This window comes from Hevea brasiliensis, chromosome 2 (assembly GCF_030052815.1).
Source record: "Hevea brasiliensis isolate MT/VB/25A 57/8 chromosome 2, ASM3005281v1, whole genome shotgun sequence".
Lineage (NCBI taxonomy): Eukaryota > Viridiplantae > Streptophyta > Magnoliopsida > Malpighiales > Euphorbiaceae > Hevea > Hevea brasiliensis.
In genome coordinates, this window is record NC_079494.1 from 115791476 (window position 1) to 115801810 (window position 10335).

Below are 10335 nucleotides of genomic sequence, written 5' to 3' on the forward strand. Positions count from 1 at the left end.
TATTATAAATAAATAATAAAAAATTATTCATAAAAGATATTTTTCATAAAAAATATTTTTAATGTAAAACCCTAAAAAAAGTTTTGAGTTCAATATGTAATATATATAAATTTCAAAGTAAATATTTCAGTAACTATTAATTAATTTAAAATAAAAATATTTAATAAAATTAATTATTAAATTAATAATTAAATATAAAAATAATAATATTATTTTTTATTTTAATTAAAGTATTAAATATTATCATAAAAATAATTGCGAATAAGGTCAAGAGGATTTAAAATTTTTTAATATATTTTACTCGAGATAAGTGCATGTACATGAAAAATGATTGAAAATGTAAATTGAATGGTAATGAGAGACCGAGAAATGGACCATGCACAGGGCAAGTAGACAAGTAACAATACAATTCTTAAATAGGAAACAGGCATCAAGGAAAAAGACAAAACGAATCTAATGGCCATAATTTAAGTTAAAAATGTTACCTTACAAAACTTAGCAAAGTGTTTTTGTCTATTTCATATATATATATATATATATATCTCTGCCTCGACAAGAGTTGATGATAACGATGACGATGGATTAACAGAGAAGAGGACCCGATTACTCAAAACGAGTAGTTCAGATGTTGCTATCTATAAAAACAAATCAATTAATGGCTATAGAGCTTTAGGCTATGCTTGATCATCAAGGAGAAAAATAAGAGGAAAAGAAAAATTATGAAAGAAAATAAAAATATATTTTATTTAAAAATAAAAAAAAAATAAAAAGAGTAAAAAAAATAAATATTATTATTTATTTTTTCTTAATTCTAGAAATAAAGTGCATAGAAAATAAATAAATTATTTTTATTTATATAATTATTTATTTTAATTTTAAATAAAAAAATAAAATAAATATTTTATTATTTAAAATTTTATTTTTTCACCACATTTTTTTCTTAATATCTAAATAAAAAATAATAATTTATACATTATTATTATTTTTATTTTTATTTCCTTTTTTCCCTAACAAAGTTTCCGACTCACTTTTTCATCAACATCAACTGGCCTTCAATATTCTACTGCCACGCGTTGGACCACAAAAATTTACAAAACTCGGTTGAAATTTGAAGAAATAGGACAAATTAAAGATTTTACTTTCATACAAGAAAAGAAATTAATTACAGACAGCTTCTGTTGGTGCAATTTCCCAGATACTGTGTGGATCCTCCAGGCACAGAAACGACAATTTTGAAGCATTTTCGCAGTAAGTATTGCAAAAGCCGAGTCTGCCCCAGTGGTTAGGGATAAGAAAAATTCACCCATCAACGCATCTGATCTATTTTTCGGCCCTTGTATCTATTTAACGCTCTAGCTTAAAAAGCGCTAAGAGTACAGAGATTCGAGTTTGTGTGATATTATTATTTAAATTACTATTAAAAAAATATATATAAAAACTTCCAAAATTTTAATTTGGAAGAGGGTGAAAGCGGTGGAGATTGATATGAGAAAATTATGCAGTGTGTGAAAATGAAAGCTTCCCGCAACAAATGCAATTGAAGTTGATTTACTTGCAAGGCGGGCAGCAGCGGCTGGTTGGAAAAGAAATGCAGCGATCCGAAGCGTGTTGATTAATTTCAAGCGACAAAAATTATCTTTGAATATTTGTGGTTTTATTTTATGAAAATAATAGGAACAAGTGTGCATACCTATGATGGAGATCGGTGATCCAAAGTCCTAATACGCGTCTGGAATCTGTATAATCGTAATAGGGACATCAAACATTATAATAATAAATCCATGAAAATATTAAGCTTGTGTTAACCGAAACAAAAATTTTTAAAACGATTCTTTGGCATCATCTATAACATGAACATTCATAGCACTGAGAGCAGAAGAGGGTGTTCATTGGCAAATCCCCAGGCCCCAACAGAATCTAGATGATGAACCAAATAACCAAATTCTAATTCATATCAAAAAATGGCTGTCATCATCGCCAAGGTGACTCAAAGCCCAGATCTTGTCATTGATTACGAGGGTCCCCAAAACAATTGCAAGTAAATAAGATCCATTAGAGACCATTAGAAGAGCAACAAAGAATTCGTTGACATTATTATCAACCTAAGGGGGATCAGAGAAAATAAGGACGTGTATAGAGGAGTCATAGCCTATAACCGAAAATCATTTTATCCCCGAGTTTCAGACCTCACCTCACGAAGCTCGGGACTGCACGAGTAAATCTGTCCTCTCTTCATCATCAAATTCCGTTCTTCTCCAACCTGAGAAAGGTTAGAAAATCACCAAACGGATATGAAATACGACCAGGATTCAATAAAAAAGAGAATGAAAAAAATTAAGTCCTACAAAACGAATTACCATTTCCACGTTTACTTTCTTCATTCCCCGACCCTAGATCCTCCTCTGTAACCAGACGGTAATACTTGATTTTTCTTTTCTCTCTTTTTAGTTTGGTGGTGGGGTTGTGGATATAGAAGAAAAAGGAAAAACAGGGATGGACTAGAACAAAATACAGAATCAATTGAGCTCATCGATTCAAAAGCTGTTCTTCGATCCATAAAATGTAAACGGTGACAGAGAGTTAAAAATATAATAAAAAAAAGAACAAATTACGTTATCTGTATACTATTGTTACAGCAAGAGTTTTATTGATATTAGTAAATCAGACCCTTACACAAAAAGCAGAAGGGGATTTTGATTGGTTTATATCACATATGATATCCGATCTCCAAAATTTAGAAGAGGAGGAGAAGAAGAAGAAGAAGAAGAAGAAGAAGAAGAAGAAGAGAAGATGTAAAGAAGAAAAGCAAAAGACCAAAATTTCATGGCTCGTCTTCAATAACAGAAGCCAAACCGGTCACGATCTTGACCCCCTTCTGAAAACTCTTGGGCTTAATCTCAGGTGGTTTCCATTCTCTCACAACCGTCTCCTTCTTTTCTTCCACGGAACTTTCAGATGACAAGGAAAAGACAGGCTCGCCCAACTCAGTATCCTCCACGGAGTCCTTCTCTTCGCCGCTCCCCGGTGAAAAATTGTTCATCCCTTTTGGAACCAAAGTTTGCTCCTTTTGAGGCCTGGGTTCAGGTTGGTGTGAGGAAACAGTCGGTATGGCTCGCGTATAAGGAGAAAGCCACTTAGCTTTGACATACTCGGCTTTTCTCCACGGTGGAATATGCATGCCCTTCTTCTTGAGGCTCTGCCTCGCTGCATTTGATACGACAGATACGATCTTCTGGAGGCGATCGGCTTTGCCCACAAAGATGTGGGGTAGAGATTGGAGGAGAGATTTGTAGGCCTTGGTTGATCGAGCAATTTCAAATTCTGATCTGAAATCAATGTCAATTAGCAGTCTCTCGCCTGAGACGATCACGTCTATGTATTCATATTCACCTGCATTCGCAACAAAATCTACCAATTCTCAGGATTTGTTAATGTATAGTTTGTGTTAGGCTACAGATTGATATGCAATTCCCTCAAATTCTCAAAGGAAACAAACAAGGGAAAATTATATTTGTCAAAATTATAACTACTATAAAGTAATTATCCAAGGGAAGGTTTCCAAAGAGTTCTCTCTTATTGCCATGTTATCCAGGATAAATAAATAAATAAATAAAAATTATTCCTACACTGAATAGACAGTTGCCACTTGAATAAGAGGGAGGTGGCTTTTTTTCCCCCAATTCCTATGTTCAAAATTTCTTTTTTGGGTCTTTGATTGAATTCATAGTTCTTGCTTACTTCCGGCGACCAAACAGAACAGATATTTTTGTAATTTGAGAGAGAGAGAGATAGACGAGGCTTAAGTGAGTGAGAGAAAGTACCGGCGGGATGGGTAGGGGATTTTTCCCAACGAGATTTGCAGATTGAAGCGTCGTATCCAATAGCCAACAATCCATCAGTAACGATCCTCCTGCAAAAATCGTCTTTGCGCTTGCAGATCTTGTTCTTGTCAACGATCCTCGCAGTGTCTGCTAGCAAATTTCTCTCAGTAACACTTGCACAGGGGACCAAACTCTGTCCATCAACAGAAAAATATTACCAAAAACGCCCCATCGAAAAGGGAAAAAAGAAAAAAAGAAGAAACAATAACAAGTTAACAATACTTTCTGACGACACAAAATTTATCTACCTTTAGAATTTCAATTCCTTCGCCAGATGAAACAAAATTAGAGTCGCCAAAATCAACAAAGCCATCGAATTCGTCTTCCAAGCTGTCATTACAATTCCCGTTGAAGCAGTTGCAGCGATTGCGGCCACACCTCACCGCGGCGGATGATTGCTTATCGTTGCTCTCCTCTATGAAGTTTTGTACCATCTTCGCCAAGCACAATGAGCTCGGCTCAAACTCAGTGGAGCCATTAGCGCCATCCTTGTGGAAATGCGACTCATCAACAACGCCGACTTTTTCAGCGGCGGAATTTCTCAGGAATTGAAGCTCAAAGAGTCGCTTGAGACGCGATTTCACCACTGGCTTTACCGGCTCCAACCTAGTTAGCTCTTCAGATGGGTATGAATCGATTGGCTGGATCTTCATTTGAAAAGGCATGATCAGCTTGATCAAGATTCAACAACACGACAAACGCTTCAGCCTTCGCCCCACCAACAATATCAACAGAGTATTATCAAATTTTCTCCTTCATTTTGAAAAAAAAAAAAAAAAACTTGATCACGATCATTAGTAGCTAAACTACCACCTCAACAGCCCTTCTACTAATTAATTTTCTCAACTCTTCGCCTTCAGCACACAAATTGAGGAAGAAATGTAATTACGTAAAAGAAAATCCAAAAGTTTAGTTACAAGTTTAAACTCTACACATCGATCGAAATGACCACCAATGATGCACCAGATCGAATCGACACGGAAATCCAGAATTTCACCAATGATAAAGTTCGTTTAACAAAATTCGAGACTCTAAGCTGAAACAGCTACCCTATACCTCCGATATTATATACTATTTTGCCTCCGATATACAAGACAAAGCTTGGAATAACTTCTAAACTCTGCTAAGTCACGTCGCTTTTGCTTAGGGTTTCTACAAACGGTTAAAGTTCCGATATACGCGACGGCACGATAACGTCACGCTTTCATTTCCGTAATCTAAACCACAATCTGTCACCGGGAGCTCCATTTTTCTGGCTGCTTGCTTCAATTTTCCGGCGACGTTGTGGCCGGTAACGGGTAAGAAAAGTGAAAACCAGTGAGAGATGGCAATTTGGCTTTTGGGTATGAGAGGAGTGAGGACGATAAAAAGAAGAAGATGAGGCGTGGGCATAAAAAAAGAGGACCGAAGGCGACAGCTTGCTGACTGGGAGTGAATAGCCACGTGTTAATCCGACGTGGCACTGGTGGGTAATATGTACGGTGTGGTTACTTATCGAGGAAGGAACCCGTTTGGTGTTTCCTGTGGTTGTCACTCGATGCCACGTTATGATATAGTGACGATATGGGCCCCACGTTATTTTCCCAATATATCCTTGTAGCTTTCTTGAAATGACGTGGTGCGCCCAGGAAGGCTCTGGGAATCGCTCATCATATTGGCGTTGGGTAACTTTGAGAAACCAACTTCCAAGCTAAATGCTCGTTGTTTTGTGTGGATTATGGAAAATGGAAAATGCCATGTCTGGAAGTATAAGCGGTGGATAAGACCGATGGGTTGACTAAAATGCCCCTCCAAAGCACAATGGATCAAGATTAAACATCGAAGTGTATAGGAAGCTATAAGGGAACCGACAAACGGATATGATGGTAATTTAGAGAAAAGTGAAGGTAGTAACTTGTAAGTTGAATGGAGGTGGGGTCCACTGTATATGACTGTTACATTTACTTGATTGGAGCAGGAGAGAGAAAGCTTGGCGTGGGGTGGGGTGGGGTTTGAGGGAGGAGCCAAGCCGGGCCTCTCAGGGAGATGTCGTTTAGCGGAGGCACACGTCGCTAGTTAGAGAAGGACGTTATACCTTTGGGGTGAAGTGATGAGGGCACGTGTCGGTGATCAATGTGGCAGCCGTTGATCGGTGCTTGTCCATTTTGACCCAAGAGGGAAGGCGCCCGTGCTTGGGCTGCCACCACCCGCACCATCCGGTGGTCAAACACTAATACTTCCCCGTCGAGACGGACGAATGATTTGGATGATACGTTGTTGACGAATGATGCCACTTCTAGTCCAGGACTCTTAACACCCTGTTTTGTTTGGATAGGAGGGAAAGAGAGAGGAAAGAAAATAAATAAAGAAAAATAAATTAAAATTAATATTTTTTTTTTGTTTAGAAATGAAGGAAAAGTAAAGGGAGGGGAAAAAATAATTTTTATTTTTTTTTTATTATTTTTTTTTTAATTTGGAGAGAAAATAATAAAAATATAAAATTATAAATTAAAATTATAAAATTATCATTTTCTAAAATTTTTTTTTAAATATATTAGATAAAATTATAAATTTATCATATTTTTCTTTCTTCTCTTTATTTTCCTCTCTTTTTATCTAAAAAAAAAAAAAATGACAACAAAAAGAAATTCTTTATTTTCACTCTTTATTTTCCTTTCCCCCTAAAAAATTTCTCAAACAGAATGTAAGAGATCGGATGCGGAACTGATTTTCCTTGCTCTGAAAGGCGGTGCAAAAAAATTTTCATTTGTGGAAACAATAATATATTAATAAAATATTATTGATATTACAAAATTTTAATTATCACTTCTCACCTTACACGTGTAATAAAAAAATTAAAAAAAAGTGACATTAAAATTATATTGATTTATTATATTTTAATTTATCTATTTTAAAATTAATAAAATTTTAAATTTTAAATTATATTATTCAGTGAATAATTGAATAATGAAATAAATATTCTTATTTTCTTTTTCTTTATTAGATTTTTAATAAAAAAGAAACTTTATCAATGAATTAGCTAATAATCAAACCATATCACTTCTGACTATTTGAAAGTGAGTTATTTTTTAATTCAAAAAAATAAATTTATTAATTTTAAACATCCTAAATGTCGCAAGGTATTTTGCGGTCGCCTAGACGAACACTCACCGAAGTGGAAAAGAGTGAGGAGTCGCCACTTTAATTTTAAGGGAAATTAAAGAAAACCATTTGTGAAAATAAGTTAAAATGAAATCACTTCAAACAGAGATTCTAGGTTCGGGGTCCGTAAACGGGTGGAGAAGGTGTTAGGCACTCCACCTCGTCCCTCAATGAGGGTGAGCAGATTTAACTTTAAGTCCTTTATAAATTAAAATCAATAGTTAGGAGGTTCGAACGGAGACGTTAATCCTTTTGATAAAAGGGAATATTTGATTTTTCACTAATTCGGATTACCCAGATACACAAGTAAATGAGACGACCTTAGTGAATTGATGTCGCGTAGCGGTTTTTTATTTACGGGGTTGTTTTGCGTATGTGTTAAAACTCGATTTGAGAATCGGATAAGAACTCTCCTCCGATCTCTTTTAGATATTTATTAGAATTTTTGGATTGAGAATCGAATAAGAACTCTCCTCCGATCTCTTTTAGATATTTATTGAAGTTCTTTGGATTGAGAATCGGATAAGAACTCTCCTCCGATCTCTTTTAGATATTTATTGAAGTTCTTTGGATTGAGAATCGGATAAGAACTCTCCTCCGATCTCTTTTACTTGAATGGGAGTCGGATAAGGACTTTTCCGACCTCTTGAAATCTGATTACATCTACACATCATAAGAGTCTAAGACTAAAGGTTCCGACATTCAAAGATGCCGGGGACCTGAATAAGGCTTCTTTTAACTCATTGGTACCTCGTGACTAGATAGGGGATACCAGACTGAATTTTACCGACCTCCTATGTGATCGCCTTACAAATACCTTTCGACAGGCAACATTTGCTCTATTTCATTTGCTATTCCGAAACTCGATTTTATTTCGACCTTCCCCCACCTTACCCAGTCATATCCTCGAGCTAGTCTAGTGGTTCGCCTCCATGACTCTCTGATTTATTATTCGAACGTTTATTTAAAAAAACTCTTATGTTAAGACTCTGTTACCAACGTTTTATCAAACTACCTGTACGTTACCCGTAAACAGAACACTTACATTAGAAGATAATACTAAAAGTCCAAGAACAAATAAATAACATGAACTGATATCAAAGATAAACTCGAGAATAACCACCCACGTGGGACCTTCTAACAACAAACTTTAACGAAAATTACGAGCGTAAAAAGAAAATAAAAACAAACACTGGATAAGACAACGGTTCAGACACTCACCTGCAGGAAGTTGAATCTATTGAACTAACTATGGAGTCACGAATGTTGCAGAGTTTCGGGCTAATAGTCTGGAGACTAATGCTTGCCTTGAAATGACGAATGCCTAGTTAGCATGTAATCAAACCGGAATGATAATGAATGAGATTGAGCTTCAGAAAATAAAAGTGGATACAAAGGTGGTGAAAACAGAATTGAAACTTAAGAAAGGGTATCGCAAAGCAATGAACAAACTGAAAATCAAGAGTTTCAGTGTCCAATATTTCTTCAAAGAAAATACTTTAGAAAACTGGTTTCTAAAGTCTTTTTAGCTTAAAAATAGCAGAGTAGCAAAAACTGAATCAATTTTCAGTGCCTCTCCATTATAATCACCATCCTTTTTTTCGTCCTCCCCTCAACAGTTTTCATGCAAGTATTTATAGGGAACATGTGCTCCCAATGAAGGGTCAGGATTCCCTTTGAGGGAATGGAAGGTTTGGATTTTAAAGGACATGATCTGATGGTTGGGAATTAAAGAGAATCAAAACGAACAACCGAGATCATTTTTTGCATATTTGTCCTTTCTCCTTTATAATCTGACGGCTCAGAATTTTCTTGTCAAGGGCGATCCGAAGGCTGAGAATAAAGAGCGCCGGTCTTGTCGTCTTGTTCTTTGATCCAAGGGCTTTGGACTTGTCTTTACAAGCAAGATCAATGGTGGAGATTGGGATGTACAGCACTGTCACGACCCAACCTATGGGCCGGACCGGGCACTAGGACCTGGGCCAGCCTAAAGCCCCCGAGGCTCGTAGTAAGCCTAACTGTTCATTAACCCAACTCTAAGGCCCATTTGGGCCCAGTATCAAGAAAACAAATGGACAGAGTCCGGCCATAAAATGGACTTTCCAACAGGGAGTTTTCGACTCACCCGACCTGTAAACACAATAAATACTCAATTGGGGAGCTCAGCTCACCCTCCACATACTCATATCCTCATAATAATAAATGGGAGCTCAGCTCCCTCATCCAATCCATCAAACATGCATACCATTATACGTTTACAGGTCCAACATGATAATAATATTACAGACCATAATCAATAAATACTTCTAACACATGCGGAAATTCTAGGAGTAAATAAAATTACATAAATATTGATAAACAACCTGCGAAGTAGAAAAGCAGGTTAACCCAGAATAAAATATCCTCATGTGGCCTGTAAAAATTTTTGAACAGGAGTGAGCGTTCGACTTAGAGAGTAAAATATCAATTTTAACCATAATCTCTATAACTATCTAAAACTAATGCACCCTGTAGAGTGAAATGCAACATCAATAACATTTTCACATAATAACATCAAAAAGGTAAATTTGGAGCACTCACGCACCCTGTAACATCAATCATAATATATGGGAGCTGATCCCCTATACAGCTCTCTTAAATCCAACCTGGTGCCAGCGAAGAACTCAGCTCGGACTTCCACTTAATAACCAAATCGAGGGTCCCAGGGAAGAACTCAAGCCGTGACTACCCCTCGAAAAATCGGGTCCAATGAAGAACTCAAGCGTGACTACCCGCCCTATCCATAGTCCACACCACATCACACGCACGCCAACGCACGCTGCTTGCTCCAAATTACCGCAACAACATTCATGGCACTTTAACGATTATCAATGCAACATAAATCGTGCCTAGAGTTTAACTACATAATTATATGCATATAAGTGATGCATGGGCATGCCGACATATAATAATATCGAAATTACAATTAAAATTAATATTTTACTCACCAGACTTGGCAATCACCATGGCGGTGGCGGAGGAAGAAAGGTGTCTCGCTCACCGACAATTATATTACAATTATTTAATACAAATGACTCAATACAAATCAAGAAAAGACCCAATACGCCCTAAGTCGTGTGAAAATCCTGAAGTCTCCCTATACCTAGGACCTACCCAACTCGCAAAGGGCTCAAAACACACTTCTATATCCACAATCCATATATCCACAACTCAATCACATCACACAGCCCCTCCCGCCCATCAAATCAATCATTCATCACAATATGTAAAATTTCAATTTAGTCCTTATAATTGATCATTTTTGCAAAAAGCG

The 10335-nt window shown here is 36.4% G+C and overlaps 1 protein-coding gene across 1 annotated transcript; it reads right to left on the bottom strand.

Moving 5' to 3' along the window:
- Window positions 1–2593: 2593 nt before the first annotated feature.
- Window positions 2594–4648, bottom strand: LOC131175804 (uncharacterized). Its single transcript, XM_058140391.1, has 3 exons — window positions 4130–4648; window positions 3822–4014; window positions 2594–3390 (listed from the first exon to the last, which is right to left on the bottom strand). The coding sequence occupies exons 1-3, from the start codon at window positions 4544–4546 to the stop codon at window positions 2822–2824; spliced, it is 1179 nt and encodes a 392-aa protein (XP_057996374.1). The 5' UTR covers window positions 4547–4648; the 3' UTR covers window positions 2594–2821.
- Window positions 4649–10335: the final 5687 nt, after the last annotated feature.

Excerpts from the sequence above, each read along its gene's own strand:
- LOC131175804 (XM_058140391.1), bottom strand. The coding sequence starts at position 4,546 with ATGCCTTTTCAAATGAAGATCCAGCCAATCGATTCATACCCATCTGAA. Across the intron at positions 4,015-4,129 it reads AAGGAATTGAAATTCTAAAG|AGTTTGGTCCCCTGTGCAAG; the intron begins GTAGATAAATTT and ends GTTGATGGACAG. Across the intron at positions 3,391-3,821 it reads ATCCCCTACCCATCCCGCCG|GTGAATATGAATACATAGAC; the intron begins GTACTTTCTCTC and ends TTGCGAATGCAG.